The 22,570-nt window shown below is 52.8% G+C and overlaps 1 protein-coding gene and 1 pseudogene across 2 annotated transcripts in view; one reads left to right on the top strand and one right to left on the bottom strand.

Moving 5' to 3' along the window:
• The window catches only part of LOC132591160 (coiled-coil domain-containing protein 180-like), a 57,627-nt pseudogene extending 43,049 nt beyond the window's left edge, over positions 1-14,578 (bottom strand).
• A 293-nt stretch (positions 14,579-14,871) lies between these two features.
• LOC132591142 (mediator of RNA polymerase II transcription subunit 22-like) overlaps positions 14,872-22,570 on the top strand; it is a 66,643-nt gene continuing 58,944 nt past the window's right edge. The window contains exon 1 of one of the 2 annotated variants that reach the window (XM_060270044.1): positions 14,872-15,520. In XM_060270044.1, coding sequence (XP_060126027.1) covers positions 15,380-15,520 — 141 coding nt within the window. In that variant the 5' untranslated portion in view covers positions 14,872-15,379. The remainder of the gene's footprint in view (positions 15,521-22,570) is intronic. The other variant, XM_060270045.1, reaches the window with a different exon arrangement.

The raw sequence follows: 22,570 nt of genomic DNA, 5'->3' as shown, positions 1-22,570 counted from the left end.
GCAGGTCCTGTCCCTGCCTCTCACCACCTGGCCTAGGCCGGGGCCTGGCAGGCCTCAAGTAGGTCTGCTGCTTCCAGCTCTGCTGCTGCCCAGGAGGACTCCTCTGCGTGAGTGCCTGCAGGTCCTGTCCCTGCCTCTCACCACCTGGCCTAGGGCAGGGCCTGGCAGGCCTCAAATAGGTCGGCTGCTTCCACCGCTGCTGCTGCCCAGGAGGACTCCCCTTTCGTGAGTGCTTGCAGGTCCTGTCCCTGCCTCTCACCACCTCGCCTAGGGCGGGGCCTGGCAGGCCTCAAATAGGTCTGCTGCTTCCACCGCTGCTGCTGCCCAGGAGGACTCCCCTGTGTGAGTGCCTGCAGGTCCTGTCCCTGCCTCTCACCACCTGGCCTAGGGCAGGGCCTGGCAGGCCTCAAATAGGTCGGCTGCTTCCACCGCTGCTGCTGCCCAGGAGGACTCCCCTTTCGTGAGTGCTTGCAGGTCCTGTCCCTGCCTCTCACCACCTGGCCTAGGGCGGGGCCTGGCAGGCCTCAAATAGGTCTGCTGCTTCCAGCTCTGCTGCTGCCCAGGAGGACTCCCCTTTCGTGAGTGCCTGCAGGTCCTGTCCCTGCCTCTCACCACCTGGCCTAGGGCGGGGCCTGGCAGGCCTCAAATAGGTCTGCTGCTTCCAGCTCTGCTGCTGCCCAGGAGGACTCCCCTTTCGTGAGTGCCTGCAGGTCCTGTCCCTGCCTCTCACCACCTGGCTTAGGGAGGGGCCTGGCAGGCCTCAAATAGGTCTGCTGCTTCCAGCTCTGCTGCTGCCCAGGAGGACTCCCCTTTCGTGAGTGCCTGCAGGTCCTGTCCCTGCCTCTCACCACCTGGCCTAGGCCGGGGCCTGGCAGGCCTCAAATAGGTCTGCTGCTTCCACCGCTGCTGCTGCCCAGGAGGACTCCTCTGCGTGAGTGCCTGCAGGTCCTGTCCCTGCCTCTCACCACCTGGCCTAGGCCGGGGCCTGGCAGGCCTCAAATAGGTCTGCTGCTTCCAGCTCTGCTGCTGCCCAGGAGGACTCCCCTTTCGTGAGTGCCTGCAGGTCCTGTCCCTGCCTCTCACCACCTGGCCTAGGGCGGGGCCTGGCAGGCCTCAAATAGGTCTGCTGCTTCCAGCTCTGCTGCTGCCCAGGAGGAGTCCTCTGCGTGAGTGCCTGCAGGTCCTGTCCCTGCCTCTCACCACCTGGCTTAGGGCGGGGCCTGGCAGGCCTCAAATAGGTCTGCTGCTGCCCAGGAGGACTCCCCTGCGTGAGTGCCTGCAGGTCCTGTCCCTGCCTCTCACCACCTGGCCTAGGGCGGGGCCTAGCAGGCCTCAAATAGGTCTGCTGCTTCCACCGCTGCTGCTGCCCAGGAGGACTCCCCTTTCGTGAGTGCCTGCAGGTCCTGTCCCTGCCTCTCACCACCTGGCCTAGGGCGGGGCCTGGCAGGCCTCAAATAGGTCTGCTGCTTCCAGATCTGCTGCTGCCCAGGAGGACTCCCCTTTCGTGAGTGCCTGCAGGTCCTGTCCCTGCCTCTCACCACCTGGCTTAGGGCGGGGCCTGGCAGGCCTCAAATAGGTCTGCTGCTGCCCAGGAGGACTCCCCTGCGTGAGTGCCTGCAGGTCCTGTCCTTGCCTCTCACCACCTGGCCTAGGGCGGGGCCTGGCAGGCCTCAAATAGGTCTGCTGCTTCCACCGCTGCTGCTGCCCAGGAGGACTCCCCTTTCGTGAGTGCTTGCAGGTCCTGTCCCTGCCTCTCACCACCTGATTAGGGCGGGGCCTGGCAGGCCTCAAATAGGTCTGCTGCTTCCACCGCTGCTGCTGCCCAGGAGGACTCCCCTGTGTGAGTGCCTGCAGGTCCTGTCCCTGCCTCTCACCACCTGGCCTAGGGCAGGGCCTGGCAGGCCTCAAATAGGTCGGCTGCTTCCACCGCTGCTGCTGCCCAGGAGGACTCCCCTTTCGTGAGTGCTTGCAGGTCCTGTCCCTGCCTCTCACCACCTGGCCTAGGGCGGGGCCTGGCAGGCCTCAAATAGGTCTGCTGCTTCCAGCTCTGCTGCTGCCCAGGAGGACTCCCCTTTCGTGAGTGCCTGCAGGTCCTGTCCCTGCCTCTCACCACCTGGCCTAGGGCGGGGCCTGGCAGGCCTCAAATAGGTCTGCTGCTTCCAGCTCTGCTGCTGCCCAGGAGGACTCCCCTTTCGTGAGTGCCTGCAGGTCCTGTCCCTGCCTCTCACCACCTGGCTTAGGGAGGGGCCTGGCAGGCCTCAAATAGGTCTGCTGCTTCCAGCTCTGCTGCTGCCCAGGAGGACTCCCCTTTCGTGAGTGCCTGCAGGTCCTGTCCCTGCCTCTCACCACCTGGCCTAGGCCGGGGCCTGGCAGGCCTCAAATAGGTCTGCTGCTTCCACCGCTGCTGCTGCCCAGGAGGACTCCTCTGCGTGAGTGCCTGCAGGTCCTGTCCCTGCCTCTCACCACCTGGCCTAGGCCGGGGCCTGGCAGGCCTCAAATAGGTCTGCTGCTTCCAGCTCTGCTGCTGCCCAGGAGGACTCCCCTTTCGTGAGTGCCTGCAGGTCCTGTCCCTGCCTCTCACCACCTGGCCTAGGGCGGGGCCTGGCAGGCCTCAAATAGGTCTGCTGCTTCCAGCTCTGCTGCTGCCCAGGAGGAGTCCTCTGCGTGAGTGCCTGCAGGTCCTGTCCCTGCCTCTCACCACCTGGCTTAGGGCGGGGCCTGGCAGGCCTCAAATAGGTCTGCTGCTGCCCAGGAGGACTCCCCTGCGTGAGTGCCTGCAGGTCCTGTCCCTGCCTCTCACCACCTGGCCTAGGGCGGGGCCTAGCAGGCCTCAAATAGGTCTGCTGCTTCCAGATCTGCTGCTGCCCAGGAGGACTCCCCTTTCGTGAGTGCCTGCAGGTCCTGTCCCTGCCTCTCACCACCTGGCCTAGGGCGGGGCCTGGCAGGCCTCAAATAGGTCTGCTGCTGCCCAGGAGGACTCCCCTGCGTGAGTGCCTGCAGGTCCTGTCCTTGCCTCTCACCACCTGGCCTAGGGCGGGGCCTGGCAGGCCTCAAATAGGTCTGCTGCTTCCACCGCTGCTGCTGCCCAGGAGGACTCCCCTTTCGTGAGTGCTTGCAGGTCCTGTCCCTGCCTCTCACCACCTGGCCTAGGGCGGGGCCTGGCAGGCCTCAAATAGGTCTGCTGCTTCCAGCTCTGCTGCTGCCCAGGAGGACTCCCCTTTCGTGAGTGCCTGCAGGTCCTGTCCCTGCCTCTCACCACCTGGCCTAGGGCGGGGCCTGGCAGGCCTCAAATAGGTCTGCTGCTTCCAGCTCTGCTGCTGCCCAGGAGGACTCCCCTTTCGTGAGTGCCTGCAGGTCCTGTCCCTGCCTCTCACCACCTGGCTTAGGGAGGGGCCTGGCAGGCCTCAAATAGGTCTGCTGCTTCCACCGCTGCTGCTGCCCAGGAGGACTCCCCTTTCGTGAGTGCCTGCAGGTCCTGTACCTGCCTCTCACCACCTGGCTTAGGGAGGGGCCTGGCAGGCCTCAAATAGGTCTGCTGCTTCCAGCTCTGCTGCTGCCCAGGAGGACTCCCCTTTCGTGAGTGCCTGCAGGTCCTGTCCCTGCCTCTCACCACCTGGCCTAGGGCGGGGCCTGGCAGGCCTCAAGTAGGTCTGCTGCTTCCAGCTCTGCTGCTGCCCAGGAGGACTCCTCTGCGTGAGTGCCTGCAGGTCCTGTCCCTGCCTCTCACCACCTGGCTTAGGGCGGGGCCTGGCAGGCCTCAAATAGGTCTGCTGCTGCCCAGGAGGACTCCCCTGCGTGAGTGCCTGCAGGTCCTGTCCCTGTCTCTCACCACCTGGCCTAGGGCGGGGCCTGGCAGGCCTCAAATAGGTCTGCTGCTTCCACCGCTGCTGCTGCCCAGGAGGACTCCCCTTTCGTGAGTGCCTGCAGGTCCTGTCCCTGCCTCTCACCACCTGATTAGGGCGGGGCCTGGCAGGCCTCAAATAGGTCTGCTGCTTCCACCGCTGCTGCTGCCCAGGAGGACTCCCCTGCGTGAGTGCCTGCAGGTCCTGTCCCTGCCTCTCACCACCTCGCCTAGGGCGGGGCCTGGCAGGCCTCAAATAGGTCTGCTGCTTCCACCGCTGCTGCTGCCCAGGAGGACTCCCCTTTCGTGAGTGCCTGCAGGTCCTGTCCCTGCCTCTCACCACCTGGCCTAGGGCGGGGCCTAGCAGGCCTCAAATAGGTCTGCTGCTTCCACCGCTGCTGCTGCCCAGGAGGACTCCCCTTTCGTGAGTGCCTGCAGGTCCTGTCCCTGCCTCTCACCACCTGGCCTAGGGCGGGGCCTGGCAGGCTTCAAATAGGTCTGCTGCTTCCAGATCTGCTGCTGCCCAGGAGGACTCCCCTTTCGTGAGTGCCTGCAGGTCCTGTCCCTGCCTCTCACCACCTGGCTTAGGGCGGGGCCTGGCAGGCCTCAAATAGGTCTGCTGCTGCCCAGGAGGACTCCCCTGCGTGAGTGCCTGCAGGTCCTGTCCCTGCCTCTCACCACCTGGCCTAGGGCGGGGCCTGGCAGGCCTCAAATAGGTCTGCTGCTTCCACCGCTGCTGCTGCCCAGGAGGACTCCCCTTTCGTGAGTGCTTGCAGGTCCTGTCCCTGCCTCTCACCACCTGGCCTAGGGCGGGGCCTGGCAGGCCTCAAATAGGTCTGCTGCTTCCACCGCTGCTGCTGCCCAGGAGGACTCCTCTGCGTGAGTGCCTGCAGGTCCTGTCCCTGCCTCTCACCACCTGGCCTAGGGCGGGGCCTGGCAGGCCTCAAATAGGTCTGCTGCTTCCAGCTCTGCTGCTGCCCAGGAGGACTCCCCTTTCGTGAGTGCCTGCAGGTCCTGTCCCTGCCTCTCACCACCTGGCTTAGGGAGGGGCCTGGCAGGCCTCAAATAGGTCTGCTGCTTCCAGGTCTGCTGCTGCCCAGGAGGACTCCCCTTTCGTGAGTGCCTGCAGGTCCTGTCCCTGCCTCTCACCACCTGGCTTAGGGAGGGGCCTGGCAGGCCTCAAATAGGTCTGCTGCTTCCAGCTCTGCTGCTGCCCAGGAGGACTCCCCTTTCGTGAGTGCCTGCAGGTCCTGTCCCTGCCTCTCACCACCTGGCCTAGGGCGGGGCCTGGCAAGCCTCAAATAGGTCTGCTGCTTCCAGCTCTGCTGCTGCCCAGGAGGACTCCCCTTTCGTGAGTGCCTGCAGGTCCTGTCCCTGCCTCTCACCACCTGGCTTAGGGAGGGGCCTGGCAGGCCTCAAATAGGTCTGCTGCTTCCAGCTCTGCTGCTGCCCAGGAGGACTCCCCTTTCGTGAGTGCCTGCAGGTCCTGTCCCTGCCTCTCACCACCTGGCCTAGGCCGGGGCCTGGCAGGCCTCAAATAGGTCTGCTGCTTCCACCGCTGCTGCTGCCCAGGAGGACTCCTCTGCGTGAGTGCCTGCAGGTCCTGTCCCTGCCTCTCACCACCTGGCCTAGGCCGGGGCCTGGCAGGCCTCAAATAGGTCTGCTGCTTCCAGCTCTGCTGCTGCCCAGGAGGACTCCCCTTTCGTGAGTGCCTGCAGGTCCTGTCCCTGCCTCTCACCACCTGGCCTAGGGCGGGGCCTGGCAGGCCTCAAATAGGTCTGCTGCTTCCAGCTCTGCTGCTGCCCAGGAGGACTCCTCTGCGTGAGTGCCTGCAGGTCCTGTCCCTGCCTCTCACCACCTGGCTTAGGGCGGGGCCTGGCAGGCCTCAAATAGGTCTGCTGCTGCCCAGGAGGACTCCCCTGCGTGAGTGCCTGCAGGTCCTGTCCCTGTCTCTCACCACCTGGCCTAGGGCGGGGCCTGGCAGGCCTCAAATAGGTCTGCTGCTTCCACCGCTGCTGCTGCCCAGGAGGACTCCCCTTTCGTGAGTGCCTGCAGGTCCTGTCCCTGCCTCTCACCACCTGATTAGGGCGGGGCCTGGCAGGCCTCAAATAGGTCTGCTGCTTCCACCGCTGCTGCTGCCCAGGAGGACTCCCCTGCGTGAGTGCCTGCAGGTCCTGTCCCTGCCTCACACCACCTCGCCTAGGGCGGGGCCTGGCAGGCCTCAAATAGGTCTGCTGCTTCCACCGCTGCTGCTGCCCAGGAGGACTCCCCTTTCGTGAGTGCCTGCAGGTCCTGTCCCTGCCTCTCACCACCTGGCCTAGGGCGGGGCCTAGCAGGCCTCAAATAGGTCTGCTGCTTCCACCGCTGCTGCTGCCCAGGAGGACTCCCCTTTCGTGAGTGCCTGCAGGTCCTGTCCCTGCCTCTCACCACCTGGCCTAGGGCGGGGCCTGGCAGGCCTCAAATAGGTCTGCTGCTTCCAGATCTGCTGCTGCCCAGGAGGACTCCCCTTTCGTGAGTGCCTGCAGGTCCTGTCCCTGCCTCTCACCACCTGGCTTAGGGCGGGGCCTGGCAGGCCTCAAATAGGTCTGCTGCTGCCCAGGAGGACTCCCCTGCGTGAGTGCCTGCAGGTCCTGTCCCTGCCTCTCACCACCTGGCCTAGGCCGGGGCCTGGCAGGCCTCAAATAGGTCTGCTGCTTCCACCGCTGCTGCTGCCCAGGAGGACTCCCCTTTCGTGAGTGCCTGCAGGTCCTGTCCCTGCCTCTCACCACCTGGCCTAGGGCGGGGCCTGGCAGGCCTCAAATAGGTCTGCTGCTTCCACCGCTGCTGCTGCCCAGGAGGACTCCTCTGCGTGAGTGCCTGCAGGTCCTGTCCCTGCCTCTCACCACCTGGCCTAGGGCGGGGCCTGGCAGGCCTCAAATAGGTCTGCTGCTTCCAGCTCTGCTGCTGCCCAGGAGGACTCCCCTTTCGTGAGTGCCTGCAGGTCCTGTCCCTGCCTCTCACCACCTGGCCTAGGGCGGGGCCTGGCAGGCCTCAAATAGGTCTGCTGCTTCCAGCTCTGCTGCTGCCCAGGAGGACTCCCCTTTCGTGAGTGCCTGCAGGTCCTGTCCCTGCCTCTCACCACCTGGCTTAGGGAGGGGCCTGGCAGGCCTCAAATAGGTCTGCTGCTTCCACCGCTGCTGCTGCCCAGGAGGACTCCCCTTTCGTGAGTGCCTGCAGGTCCTGTCCCTGCCTCTCACCACCTGGCTTAGGGAGGGGCCTGGCAGGCCTCAAATAGGTCTGCTGCTTCCAGCTCTGCTGCTGCCCAGGAGGACTCCCCTTTCGTGAGTGCCTGCAGGTCCTGTCCCTGCCTCCCACCACCTGGCCTAGGGCGCGGCCTGGCAGGCCTCAAATAGGTCTGCTGCTTCCAGCTCTGCTGCTGCCCAGGAGGACTCCCCTTTCGTGAGTGCCTGCAGGTCCTGTCCCTGCCTCTCACCACCTGGCTTAGGGAGGGGCCTGGCAGGCCTCAAATAGGTCTGCTGCTTCCAGGTCTGCTGCTGCCCAGGAGGACTCCCCTTTCGTGAGTGCCTGCAGGTCCTGTCCCTGCCTCTCACCACCTGGCCTAGGGCGGGGCCTGGCAGGCCTCAAATAGGTCTGCTGCTTCCACCGCTGCTGCTGCCCAGAAGGACTCCCCTTTCGTGAGTGCCTGCAGGTCCTGTCCCTGCCTCTCACGACCTGGCCTAGGGCGGGGCCTGGCAGGCCTCAAATAGGTCTGCTGCTTCCAGCTCTGCTGCTGCCCAGGAAGACTCCCCTGCGTGAGTGCCTGCAGGTCCTGTCCCTGCCTCTCACCACCTCGCCTAGGGCGGGGCCTGGCAGGCCTCAAATAGGTCTGCTGCTTCCACCGCTGCTGCTGCCCAGGAGGACTCCCCTTTCGTGAGTGCCTGCAGGTCCTGTCCCTGCCTCTCACCACCTGGCCTAGGGCGGGGCCTAGCAGGCCTCAAATAGGTCTGCTGCTTCCACCGCTGCTGCTGCCCAGGAGGACTCCCCTTTCGTGAGTGCCTGCAGGTCCTGTACCTGCCTCTCACCACCTGGCCTAGGGCGGGGCCTGGCAGGCCTCAAATAGGTCTGCTGCTTCTACCGCTGCTGCTGCCCAGGAGGACTCCCCTTTCGTGAGTGCCTGCAGGTCCTGTCCCTGCCTCTCACCACCTGGCCTAGGGCGGGGCCTGGCAGGCCTCAAATAGGTCTGCTGCTTCCAGCTCTGCTGCTCCCCAGGAGGACTCCCCTTTCGTGAGTGCCTGCAGGTCCTGGCCCTGCCTCTCACCACCTGGCCTAGGGCGGGGCCTGGCAGGCCTCAAATAGGTCTGCTGCTTCCACCGCTGCTGCTGCCCAGGAGGACTCCCCTTTCGTGAGTGCCTGCAGGTCCTTTCCCTGCCTCTCACCACCTGGCTTAGGGCGGGGCCTGGCAGGCCTCAAATAGGTCTGCTGCTTCCACCGCTGCTGCTGCCCAGGAGGACTCCCCTTTCGTGAGTGCCTGCAGGTCCTGTCCCTGCCTCTCACCACCTGGCCTAGGGCGGGGCCTGGCAGGCCTCAAATAGGTCTGCTGCTTCCACCGCTGCTGCTGCCCAGGAGGACTCCCCTTTCGTGAGTGCCTGCAGGTCCTGTCCCTGCCTCTCACCACCTGGCCTAGGGCGGGGCCTGGCAGGCCTCAAATAGGTCTGCTGCTTCCAGCTCTGCTGCTGCCCAGGAGGACTCCCCTTTCGTGAGTGCCTGCAGGTCCTGGCCCTGCCTCTCACCACCTGGCCTAGGGCGGGGCCTGGCAGGCCTCAAATGGGTCTGCTGCTTCCACCGCTGCTGCTGCCCAGGAGGACTCCCCTTTCGTGAGTGCCTGCAGGTCCTGTCCCTGCCTCTCACCACCTGGCTTAGGGCGGGGCCTGGCAGGCCTCAAATAGGTCTGCTGCTGCCCAGGAGGACTCCCCTGCGTGAGTGCCTGCAGGTCCTGTCCCTGCCTCTCACCACCTGGCCTAGGGCGGGGCCTAGCAGGCCTCGAATAGGTCTGCTGCTTTCACCGCTGCTGCTGCCCAGGAGGACTCCCCTGCGTGAGTGCCTGAGGGCCCCGTTCCTGCCACTCACCACCTGGCCCAAGGCGGGGCCTGGCGGGCCTGCTGGGGACTGTTGCCCCCAGCGCTGTTGCTGTCCAGGACTCTGAACTGTGCAGAGTTCTTTTTAAACTGTTTTAAATTTTCTTTTTATCATTTTAAACACATGTTGGGGGGGGTTGGTTATTTACTTGGGTTTGGGAACTTTTTAATTTTGTTACTTCTGTAATTTTGTTTCTTGGTTAGTATTGTTTTATTGTGTTTTATTGTGTATTTTATATAGGTTTTAATTTGTTCTTTGGGGGAGGGGTCAGGGCTGCCTGGGAGTGGGTCCCAGCCAATAAAATGGCTGGAGCAGGTTCCACAGGGGTGGCGACACGGGGACAACCGATCTCAGTGATCATGGGTAGGAGGAGGAGTTACGCTAAGACCAGACCATGTCATTACCGAGGAGGCAGGCCTAATCGTTGTCTGAAGACTATCCCTGCCTCCGGGTCTGGCCCTGACCGGATGGATACTAGAACAAGCAAGGGATACCCACATGACCTGAAGGTGCTGCTGTGCAATGCCAGGTCAATGATCTACAAGACCACTGCCATCCACGACCTGATTGTGGATGGAGGATTTGACCTGGCTTGTGTGACAGAGACCTGGTTGGATGAAGCAGGTGGGCCTGTCCTTGCCGCTGCTTGTCCACCAGGTTTCTCTTATGCACAGCAACCCAGGCCATCTGGGCGGGGAGGGGGGGTTGCAGTGATTTTTAGGAAGTCATTAGTTTGCACCAGGCGTCCTATTGGTAAGACCAGGTTTTCTGAGTGCATGTTCTGGAAGTTGGGCAATAGGGGCAGTACAGGATTCCTTTTGGTGTACCGACCTCCCCGCTGCACCAAGGATTCCCTGCCCGAGCTGCTTCAGGTCGTGTCGGATGTGCTCCTGGAGACACCTAGTTTGGTTGTCTTAGGGGATTTTAACATCCATGCCGACACGACCTTACAAGGAGCCGCGCGGGACTTTGTGGAAAGCATGGCCTCCATGGGGCTGTCCCTGAATAAGTCTGGTCCAACTCATAGCCGCGGACATGCCTTGGACCTGGTGTTTACCTCTATGGATGTTGGTGATCTGACACTAAGTAAAAGTGAAACTAACGAAGTGCCATGGTCAGATCACTACCTGGTGCAACTGGACTTCTCCGCGACCCTTCCCCTCTGCAGGGAGGTGGGACCTATTCGGATGGTCCGCCCCCGCCACTTAATGGATCCAAATGGTTTCCAGAGAGTGGTAGGGGATGCTTTATCCCATGTTGATGGCCTCTCAGCCGATTCCCTGGTGGCCCGCTGGAATGTGGAGTTAACCGGGGCCATTGACTGTTTGGCTCCGAAGCGCCCTCTCCAATTGCATGGAGCCCGGACAGCCCCATGGTTTTCCCCAGAGCTGAGGGCGATGAAACATTTGCTGAGACGGCTAGAGTGCCGGTGGCGGAAAACTCATTCTGAATCCGACCGAACACAGGCTAGAGCTCAACTTCGAGCCTACCAAGTGGCAATAGCGACGGCGAAGAGGACCTTCTTCACCGTTTCTATCGCATCTGCAGAAAACAGCAGCAGGAGACTGTTCCAGGTGGTTCGCAATCTATCCGAACCACCTTCGTCATCGGGGCCTGATAGGGACCCCAATATCTCCTGCAATGCTTTTGCAAAGTTTTTGGCAGATAAAGTCGCTCAGATTCGGAGGGAGGTAGACTCCACCGTGGGAGCAGGGCCGGGGCGGGGGAGTGCTGGAGCCCTGTCTAGTCATGTTTCATGGGATCAATTTCAATCTGTTACCTCCGAGGATGTGGACAGGCTGCTTGGACGAGTGAAACCAACCACCTGTCTCCTTGACCCTTGCCCATCCTGGCTAATAAAAGCTAGCCGGGAAGGGCTGGGCGATGGGCTCCGCGGGGTGGTAAATGCTTCCCTCTATGAGGGAGTATTCCCAGCCCCGCTGAAAGAGGCACTCATTAAACCGCTTCTTAAAAAACCATCTTTAGATGCGGCTAATATGGCCAACTATCGCCCAGTCTCAAATCTTCCATTCTTGGGCAAGGTGATTGAACGAGTGGTTGCTGAACAACTCCAGGCACGCCTGGAAGAAGCGGACCATTTGGATCCCTTCCAGTCAGGGTTCAGGCCTGATCATGGGACTGAAACTGCCTTGGTCGCACTGGCTGATGATCTCTGGCGGGCTAGAGATAAAGGTGAAAGCTGTTTCCTAGTCCTGCTGGATCTCTCAACGGCTTTTGACACCATCGACCATAACATCCTTCTGGACCGTCTAGAGGGGTTGGGAGCTGGACCCCATCGTTCACTGAGGTCCAGCTCCGAGGGCCTCCTGGCAGTTCCCTCGTTGCGAGAAGCCAAGTTGCAGGGAACTAGGCAGAGGGCCTTCTCGGTGGTGGCGCCTGCCCTGTGGAACGCCCTCCCATCAGATGTCAAAGAGGAAAACAACTACCAGACTTTTAGAAGACATCTGAAGGCAGCCCTGTTCAGGGAGGCTTTTAATGTTTAATAGACTATTGTGTTTTATTTTTCTGTTGGAAGCCGCCCAGAGTGGCTGGGGAAACCCAGCCAGATGGGCGGGGTATAAATATATTATTATTATTATTATTATTATTATTATTATTATTATTATTATTACTACTACTACTACTACTAAATATGCATTTTTTCAATATGAACATATATATATATATATATATATATATATATATATATATATATATATATAAAACATCTCTATTTTTCTAGAAAAAGAAGTGCTAGAACTCACCATGAGCACCTCCCTCATTCTCTTAGAATGGGAGTGGTGGCCACATGAGAGGTGCCGGAATTGAGTTCTGGTAAGTTCCAGCTGAGAGAATTTCATTTTGAGAGAAAAATGAAATGAAAACTGAAAGAATCATTTTCAATTGCATGCTGTTGGAACTTACTTCCTTATCTGCAGTGGGATGGGTACAAGCATCAATCCTTCTGCTGAGTTTCTCCATGTAAGAGTTTAACGTCTGGGTCTGCCAATTGGATTTTGCCACCTAGGAAGGAAAAGGGGGAACTTGAAGTCAAAAGCTTAACTGAGATTCGCAGAAGGTAAGTGGAGAAAGGTTTTCCTGGCTGACACTGAAGCAGCAGAACTACAATTGGGCAAATGCATTTCCCCAGATGTGTGTTTACCAGTTAAGGAGAAAGGCAAGGGTGGGGAAATTTGCAGGGGATAGTTTTGTGAGAATCCATCCCCCAGTGGTCTGAGAGCTTTATACTGGTGGTCTGCAGTGCATCTCTGGCTATGCATGATATGTTGTTTCAGAATCCTCCTTGTCTCTTTTGCCATCTTCTACTCAGCCTTTGCTGTAGAGAGCCAGTGTGGTGTGTAGTGGTTAGAGCAGGCATCCCCAAACTGCGGCCCTCCAGATGTTTTGGCCTACAACTCCCATGATCCCTAGCTAACAGGACCAGTGGTTGGGGAAGATGGGAATTGTAGTCCAAAACATCTGGAGGGCCGAAGTTTGGGGATGCCTGGGTTAGAGTGTCAGACTAGCGCCTGGGAGATTAGGGTTCAAATGCTTCCTCCACCCAGTCATGAAGCTCACTGGGAGACATTTGGGGCCAGTTGTTGCCTCTCAGCCTAACCTACCTTACAAGGTTGTTGTGAGGATTACATGAGGACTAGTACCAGTGAGAACCAGGTTCAGACACTCACTCAGCCATGAAGCTCAGTGATCACTGCCTCTCAGCCTATAACCTACCTCGCAGGCTTGTTGTGGGGGTTAACTGAGTGTGGGGAGAACTGCATATGCCACCTTGAACTCCTTGGAGAAAAAGGTGGGATATAAACACAATGAATAGATGAAATAATAAATAAAGGTGGGTCTCACTGGCGTTCCCATCAGCACTCATTCAGTTCTGGGGGTCCTTCCTGTGCTTTATCCCTTTTGCTGTTTGTGTGCAAGTGCTAAGGGGGCAGGATAAGATGAGTAAGGGCTTGTCAAGCATCCAAGGAAGTAATCTGGAGCCCTTCAAAGCTGTAGGTAAAAAGTCACTGAGCTGGGGGGTAAATGAGAAAGCTCCACGCCTGCCTCTCCCCACTCTGGCAATAAAGTAAAATAAAATACTCTTCATTTATCTTCACCTCTGTCTTGATTTTCACTTGAGTGTTCGTCAGGAACCGTTGGATTTTCTCTATGAAGAGCCGGTCGAGTGCCAGATAACGAAACTTGTTTTCATATCTGTTGATGACCTCTGTAGCCTTGGGAGGCAGCGGGAAAAAATACGAGTTTTTATTCTTCTTGCTGTTCTTGATGCAACCTCTATCTTGCTAGAACAGGGAGCCCGGCATCTCCTCACCTGCTCCAGGTAAGAAGACTCCATCTTCTCCAGGTCAATCATGATCAAGCCCTCGACAAACTCAATGCACCCACTCTCCTTGTGCAGGTGCTTGATGAAGCCATCTAGTTCCTTAGGAGAAAAATTCCCTCCGTCGGCAAATTATCTGAAAAAAACAATGAAAAATACCGGTTAAGGATGCTATGACTTTGAATGGCCTAAGGTTGGAAAAGGTCCTGTTCATTATTCCACCTGTATAGGAGGATCTTATCCAGACTTAGTGGAAGCTGCCACTTTAGGGCAAGTAGGACACTACCTTGCCTACCCCAGTCTGCCTTCAGCCAGCCCCCACCTGCCTGCTTTCTCACTTACAAGGGGTGGTGGCACCAGCTGCCAGCTTCCTCCTCCTCAAGTCTCAGTATTGTCCCTTGTAGAACTCAGCAGGGGAAGGAGGAGGGGGACAGGAACGTGGCTTAATTTCTACATTTGCACAAAGCTAAGATAGGGAATTTACAGGCCTGGGGATTTCACTTCTGTGGGTTTCCCAATGGTGGCTACCATGACTAAGTAAAGTTGCCTTAAACACCACAGTGCCAAAATCTTGCAAGATTTCTCGAACTCTGAGAGATCTTGTGAGATTTCTGTGAGATCTCATGAAATAAGCAACAATGCTGGTACCCATTCTCCGCTGGCAGTGGAAGTGGTGGGGCACCCACAGGGGCACTGCCTCGAGAGCTTCACCCCACCTCATGGAATCCACCACACCAGCCACTGCTGAACAGATCTTGGCATACCTGCACGCTTTAAGGAAGGCAGTGTTTGTCTCTCGCAGCTTCCCTAGTGCTTCTTCCAAGTACTGCCTGTAGCTCCGAAGGGAGAGCTGCATCACCTCCACATGGTCAATCAGCTCAGTGCGCATATTGCTGCTGAGAGCCAACAGCCTGAGAAAGGAGGTTTTTTAATTTATATTAATTTCATAAAATTTATAAACAGCTTGACTCTAAGAAACAAATAAACCCTCAAAGCGGGTTACAAAAATGATAAAACAATAAAATTGTAAATAAGATTAATAACAATTTAAGACTTTCAAAAAGTTACAATAATGACTGACTGAAAACTGATGTAAAAATTGCATCAACTTCCTTGGCATCTGAACAGGGTTGCCTAAACAAAAATGTTTTAGCAGGTGCTGAAAAGAATACAGTGAAGGTGTCTTCCTGATGTCAATACGCAGGGAGTTCCAAAGTGTAGCTGCCACCACACTCAAAATAGATTGAGTTCTTACAGGTATTATATGGCATCAGGGGCATTGTCAGTTCCACAGATTAAAGTGATTGTGTGGGCATCTGTGCTGCAACATTCAGCACTAACTGTAGCCTTAAGGGAAGCCCCACACAGAGTGCATGGCAGCAACCCAGTCTTGAAGGAGCCAACCCATAAACAACTGTGGCGAGGCTTCCCTGGTCTAGGAATGGCCATAGCTGTTGAACCAGTCACAGTTGGTAGAAGGCACTCCAGTGACAGACCTGGATCCAGAAGTACCACCAAAATCAAAAGCACTCAGGCAACCTGATGCTGTGATAAGGTAGCCCCTCCTTGTGAGCTGAGAGGGTTAATAGCTCAGCAGTCGTTCTGTATCACGAGGGGTCTGTGATGTGTCATGTAAACAGGAAACAGGAAGTAGTACCTGTTGCTATTATGTTCTGGAATATATGACACCGTATGTTTTAATTCTGTCTGTTGTGTCGCAGTTTTCAGCCGGGATGCAGCAAAATACTCCGGGCTGTTAACCTTAATAAATCTTCTCTGTTTTAATGAACAAAGGAGTCAAAGTGAGTTATTTTCTCAGGCACGCAAGAGCACTGAAAGCTGGATAAGACTTTCGCTGCAATTAGACTGTTATCTAAACTTCAGAGGGAAATTCCTGGACCGTTTAGAAATCAGGCTTGACTTTTGAACGAGAAGGAAGCGTGCTGGGCAAGGAGTTTTTACAACGCTTCTACAACACAGCTAATAGTTGTGTTTATAGTTGTTTACCAATTGGAGTATTGGACAACAACATTCTACATTCCACAGGTTATGGGGGCAATAAATTCAGCTTTCACGTGTTTATGAAGTGCTTTGGAAAGACTGCTGCTGTTTTGAAAGCCGTAAAAATTCCAGCTTGGAGACATATCTCGCTGGCAACCCGTAAATCTTCTCTTCCGGAGGGTCTGCTGAAGGAGACTCCAGCCGTTGGATACGCTGAAAGCGTGAGTAAGCTGACAGCCCCGGGATGGGAGAAGTGCTGTTTTCTTAATGGCACAGGCTTCAAAAGTTTTCATTTAACCTTTTCCCACATCGTTGCCAAAGGAGGTTCCTGGCCTGGGCATGCCGCCCCAGTCCTCCTGCTAGACACCCTTGGCGCAGCATGGAATGCTGTGGTCACGCCTACCCCCTGGGAAGAGAGAGAAAGGGAGATGAGAGGGGGCTGGTCAGCAGCAAATGCTCTGAGAGGCTTTGCTAGTTGGGCAAATGGGAAGGAAAGCAAGATTGCTACGATCCCAGCTGGAGGCTTGGCAGTCAGTCAACATCCACGGCCGGTCCCTGCAGCCTCAACCCAAAAGGTGGGGGTTGTTTTGGCACAACGCAGAGTCAATCGGGCTGAAGACGTCACCCAGCTGTTTGTTGCTGTTTTGGAGCTTTCCTGTGATGCACAGATTCTCAGAATGGCTAGGCATGGCTTTGCTGCTGAGCAGGGCTGTTGTGCCACAGCTGAAGGCTAGGTTTCTTGGGAGCGTTGTTTTTTCCCTATGCGTGGGGAAGCATCCAAGAGCTATGCTGTGCAGGGCTATCATTTTCCCAGCAGTGGAAGCATGTGCAAAGGAGCCCTGGAAGATTCCACTGAGCAGCAGAGGCATTGTTCTATCCTTGTGTTGCTGCGTCATCTTGCAGATACAGCTGAAGGTTGCCAGCTGGGCCACCAGATTAGATGTTCTCTGGAGCTTGGGAAAAGCAAAGGAACCACCAGCTTGGGCTTGAGAAGTGTTATGAAAAAATGTTCCCCAAAATGCGTTGCCTTTTAAGAAGGACAGACGCGGGTCGGAAGCTCCAAAATTTGCACTAAGTTCAGCTCCGCCGGGAAAATGACAGAGACCACACGATGCTGTCAGGAAAAACAAACTGATCCCTTTATTGCAGAATGCAAAGCTACAGCTGTAGGGTCCCTGCCTCTGGAAAGAAGGAAGGAACCCCGGGAAATGGTGAAGTCCCCCTATATACCCTCCTGTTCATGCATGGAAATCTCTGGACTAGGAGGGAGGGGGAGACAAGGGCGACGGGTGGGAGATCGGATTAGCTGGGTGCGGAGATGACTTCTCCTTTCAGATGGAGAGATGTCAATCTCTCTTCTCCTGTCGTTGATGGTGCTCCCTGTTGTTTGGCAGGAAGGGCAATCAGTCGAGATGGGTGCAGAGGTGGGGCAGTTCCTGGCGATTTCCATGGGGTGGAAGTCCGCCCGGCAGTGTTTTCCTCCAGGCCATGGAAGGGTGGGCTACGTTGAGGATGGCAATTTATTTGAATAAAGTTGTTCCAGCTAATCCCTCTATTGTCCGTGTGTCCTTGAATGGGTATAGGGTGGTAGTAGGGCAAGGTTCAGGTGGGTTGGGATCATACAGGGTTCATACAGAAAATATACCTGGAAAACATACCTAATGCAGGGATTTCTAATTAAAAGGTAGCAGTCCTGACATATACAGTTCTAAGATATAAAACAGCAATTCTAATACAGAGGCAGCGGCTAGAGATTTCATGGTAAGAGAACATATAATAGGCTGTATTATTAACTTGAGTAGAAAAGTTTAACTTTGGATTTGGGCGGTTTCCCCCCCCCCTTCTTCTGGAAACATTGTTTTGTTCTGGGCGGAGGGGAGGTGGAGAGGGGAAATGTGTGAGTTTATGCTAACTGTTGTGCATATGCAGATCCTTAAGCCTTCCTTCAGGCAGGGTCGAGTCCTAGCTGGAGGGGTGGGGAGACAGGGAAGATGGCATTGAACAGGATTCTGGGTATTGCAGCTGTCACCCCTCTCTGTTCATTAATAATGGTGTCCTGCAAACCCCCCCCCCCCCAATATGATTTTATAACAGCCCCCTCTCTGAGGCAATATTGTTGTGTAACAACCAATCATTGCCTCACATAATATTCTCCATTTCCCAGGTGGTACATTGGCACAACCTAGGGGTATGTGGTGGCGGCTCAAAGGGGGGCTTGGGAGAAGCATTTTATAAGAAATGGTATATGCCTTACATTACCGGGAAGGTCCACCAATGACTGAAAAATGCATTTTCCTTGGAGTTTGCCTTTTGTGTGTTCTCAGGTGTCAAAGTTAGCTTTCTGGTCCCACACCTCCATCATGGCACAGCAGCAACAATCCCTGGTGAATCCCCTTAGGGCTTTCATATCGACCATGTCACCTGGCACTCACCATAGCTGCCACAGGTTTGGGCATGTCATGAGAGAGATGCCTTTGCCTTGGGCTTTCTATGGGATTTTTATTATAGGCTCTGGTCTTGCACTGTAGTAGGGCTCAGTTGCTCTTAAAGGGAGAAAGCTACTTGCACCTTGGATACACTTGCCCAATTAGAACTGACCCAATTATAATTTATACAGCCCCATAAAAACCATTCTGAAAAGGGCACATGTCCAAATTGGTCAATTTAATTCTATAAGGAATCATTCCAGGTAAATCAAGGCATATACACCTTCTTGTATCTGCTGGTTTCATGAATCCTGAAACTGCTTCTTGGTAAAAAGAAGGCTGGCACACTACAAAGTGCCAGGTGAGATAAGGAAATGTGGTCATAAATTGATCTAAATCTCAATAATGGACTATGCAATAGCCTGATCTTTTAGAAAACATGAGTCCTCCATTGGGCGTATAAGGAATAATACCACCATACAATAACTTACTATACATTAAACATGAAAACAATTACACACAAAAATGCCCCCCCCTTTGTGGAAATAACATATACTTGTGAGGCATAGGTCAACGTTTCTGCATAATATCACGTAACATAAAACATAATTATATATCAGTTGCATATCTTGAGGCCAACTCTTAACAGGGCACAGAGTCCTGAAGTCAAAAGAGAGCATATGTCCTTGCAATTCACTTTCCCCCCTTTGTCAGCCCATATCCTTTTGGAATGAGATAGTTGTGGCCAGTTTGAAAACTCTGGTGTCTGTTGTTGCAGGTAAAAGTCTTGTGGTCCGGAGGATTTGGGTTCAAGGTTTTTTCCATCATTGCGTCTGTAGTAACATCTGTAGAAGGAGTATGCTGTAAGGGGCAGGGTTTGGGGTACTTAAGGGCACAGTTAGAAGAAGGAAAGGGCAAAAGCCAAAGGGAAGAAGAGGGAAAAAGGGGGTGGAAATATCTCCTGGAGTTTTTTTGGGAAGCTGCAAACAATAAAATCTTGATGCATTAAGTATTTTATTCATCACATTTCTATATAATTACTACTGTTGTTAGCTGCTAAGTCTGTTTTCCTTTACCTAGGGGATTATTATTATTATTATTATTATTATTGTTATTACTACTGAAAGAATGACTTAGATGTTACATTCACATGTACAGAAATAAAAAGTAGAAATGCAAAATAATGCAAAAATAAGAACAAAATAATATTTAGATTACCACTCAAACAACATTTTTTCAGATGGACTTGACACAAAAATCTCAGATTAAAAAAAAGAATTATTATCAAATAATATGAAGACATTATAAAGACCATACAGGTTAATATTGGACTGTAACCTAAAGATTTGAAGGTGAATGGTAAAATAATGGGAAAAAAACCTTAAAAGTCATCATGTGCTATCTGAGAAAAGAGAACTCTATGGGGAAAAACACAGATGGTACCTGAATAAACATCAGTAATAAGTTTTGGAGACGCAGTGAATGAAAGACCTCATTCCACGTGATGGACATGCCCCAAAATATAACAAAACAAAACACTGACATATGAGAAACCAAAATAAATAAATAAATGCTAAAACACACAATTTCTAATAATGAGCATCTCAAATGAAAATAAAGAGCAGCAATCTAAAGTTGTGCAATTATGGTTAGATTAATTTCATAGACATAATGGAAAAACTGATTTAATAAATGAAAGCAGATTATTTGTAACCTAAAGAGAAGCGTCAAAGTAAAGGAAATATATAAAACTATAGCGGGAAGTAAACTAATACAGCAGGGATTTAAGCTCGTTTTGCAGACTGTAAGGAAAGAAATTACTGTTTGTATCTCTTCACTACCCCCCCCCCCTTTTTTTTTTTTGCTGTGGGAGAAAGGAAAAAATAAACACTTGTTACTGGGGTTTAGTCTTCTTAAAGGTTCACATATCCTTTAGAAATGTTCTTCCTGGGAAAGCTGTGAGAATAATTTTTGCATGTTAGGTTGGAACTTTGCAAGGGGGGAGGTTATGCAGGAGTTAATGCTTGGGGTGAAATGCAATGCGAGATAAGTATCTGAAGGTGCTTCCTGAATACCCATTGGAAAGGGGGAGCAGACCCTTGGTTTGCATAGTCTGGAGTTTTTTTCTAAGCCCTTGACTAAAATCACAATCAGTATCCTGTTGAAAGGGGAAACAAACAACAACAAAAAGTACTCAAGCGATGAACTCAAAGTGGGAGTGCTGAGATATTTACCTCTGGAAAGAATTTTGCATATTAGATTTGGAATGATGGTCCAACACTTGACCCTTTTGTTTTCTCAAGTGACCCCTGGAGTCAAAGACGCATAAGGAAATTTAAACAAATTTCCCCCTGCAGGGCACAGGCCCTTCAGCATTTGGTTGCTGTTTTTGTTTTGTCTTTTAACCTTCTTTTTTCCTCTATTTTTCTCTTCAAGCTGGCATAGCCTCTGTGCATGTACAGAGTTTGTGATTCAGAAATCTATTGTACCACTTGAAAGTGTTGCAGCTGTTGGCTAAGTCACCATTTGAAAAGAGGTAGGGAAGGGTGAATAGGTTAGATTTTACACAGAAACCCAGCAATTTACACTCCCACCAAACCAGCAACAAAAGTGGTCAAATTAAATTCTTTGGTCAGTTTAAATCCATTTCTATAGCTTTTGTATCCTGAGATATTTCTGACACCTCTTATTTCCTGTTCCTTGCTGCTTTGGAAGCAGACTTATAAATCTTAAACTTTTAATATATAAAACTTCAACATCCAGACAACCCAATATTTTCATAAGAAAGCTGCAATAAAAGTTTGGTTAAATTAAACTCCTTAATGAAGTCATGGCACTAATTAGCCATGTTTACTGTACTATATAAACATCTCATACCCCAGGCAAAAGAAATCTAGATTTGCCCCCTTTATCTACAGGGTTTTTGGGGTGCAGACTTTTATTCAAAATATTTCACAAATGTGGATTATTATTATTAGTGTGCTTTCCCTCTAGTCATTAGCGGAACAATGACCCGCCCCCTTATGTACGGGTAAATGACCGGTCAGAATTCATAAATTGCAAATGTTTGTTTGTTTTAAATAATTTCAGCCATGGCAGACTAAATTCCCTGCCCCCTTATCTATGGGTAATATGGCCAGAGCAGACTTAATGATATTCAACATTCTCACTCATCTCAGCCTCACCATCTTCCAGACTAATTATTCTGGCCTTTATGTACAGGGATGGTCAAGGCTCATTCTGCTTGATTATGAATTTGTATGTGCTTGAACTGTTGGCTGGAGTTTTGCAGTTAAAAAATAGCTGACAATATGGTGGGGGAAAAAACACCAGACATTTTCAATGTATGATATACCATCTCTACCTCTTTCTAAGTGGCACCTCAAACTCTTCATGCCAAACTTTAAAAATCTATCTTTCCATCTTTCTCCACCAAAGAGTAAAGCTTGACTGAATTCAGGCCATTTCACTAATCCACCAGAGTTTAAAGTCACTTTTCAGTGCTTGAGTAATCTAGTCCACCCCTTCTGAAATATGGGGATCTCAACACTATCACCGCCCTTAGGATACACATACATTTGAGTACAGATGCCTGACTGGGAAGGAAACACGGGCTATGCCCTATCACGGAAGCACACGTGTGTACTAAGGGAAAAATAAGGAAGGGGAAGATTAAAAGTACCAACGTTATATAGAAGCCTTTTGCAAACCTTAAGATTGGATAAAGATTGGGAAATGTTCAAGACTTTCATATGTGCTTAAACTTTAAACCTTAATAGACAAAGTGATAAAAACTTATATAATCGCTCCATAAAAACAACAATGACACTCTTGTTCCAACTCTGAAAACCAATAATCTTTCCTTGCCAGAAAGCAGAGCTGGGCTGAATTTCAACCCATCACCACATCAGACACATTGCCTTTCACATAGCTCTAAATGGGGGTTAGAAGGGACCCTGAGGTCATTTAGTCTAACCCTCTAAGATACAGGATTCACAAGATTTGAATGAAAATACCAACTTTATACAGAACCCTTTAGCAGATGAGTTTTTTCCTTAAGAGACTGATATGGGGAGCCCAACAATAACCCTTCTGTCCAACACAATTGAAGTTAAAACTAGACTCAGATAGACAATTCCTGGCTATGGAAGCTCTACTTTTGACAAACAAATCACCTTTATTGGAATAGCTGTTCAATTTTCCTTTAGTCAATATTCATCTAGTCACTTGGAGAAAGACTCCCCTTTGGAGCCTCTCTCAATACCAAACATTTGCACACCTCATGAAGTGAACATTTTCAAGTTTCAAAATTTTTTCAAAGCATTGAGCAAGCATTTTCAGACTTACTACTCTTTATTTTCCTTCATCCTGCCCCCTCTTTTTACTTTTGGAGAGGAAAAAATGGCCTTCTACAGCCTCTTTAAAACAAACCTTTACACACTACCTCCACTCTTTTAAATATTTGCCATTGTTTTTGGGTTGATCAAGCCCTTACATAAGATTATTTAAGCAAGCTTGCATTTTGTTTTGGTTTTTTCTTTTGTTTTTTTAGACCCTGAAACATTTCTTAAATACAATTGGAGGCGTTTATCAGAGTTCAGACGGGAAGTAAGCTCTCCTTGGGCTTATTTCTCCCCTGAAGCCTGCAGAGTTGTCTCTTGGACAGGGGTGCACCCATTTTTGCCCTGGTCAGTCTCCGAAGGGGCACTTGCGCAAGTTCTAGCCCTGGGCAGTCTCCGACGGGGCTGTGGGGGGTCTCTCGGGGTTCTGGGGATTCCTGGGGAACCTGGGGCACGTCTAAGGAAAGTGGACTGACTCCGATAGGAAAGTGGACCGACTCCGATA

Source organism: Zootoca vivipara, chromosome W (assembly GCF_963506605.1).
Source record: "Zootoca vivipara chromosome W, rZooViv1.1, whole genome shotgun sequence".
In the NCBI taxonomy this organism is placed as follows: domain Eukaryota; kingdom Metazoa; phylum Chordata; class Lepidosauria; order Squamata; family Lacertidae; genus Zootoca; species Zootoca vivipara.
The sequence above is the reverse complement of the archived record's forward strand: the minus strand, read 5'-3'. Positions and strand labels throughout refer to the sequence as shown.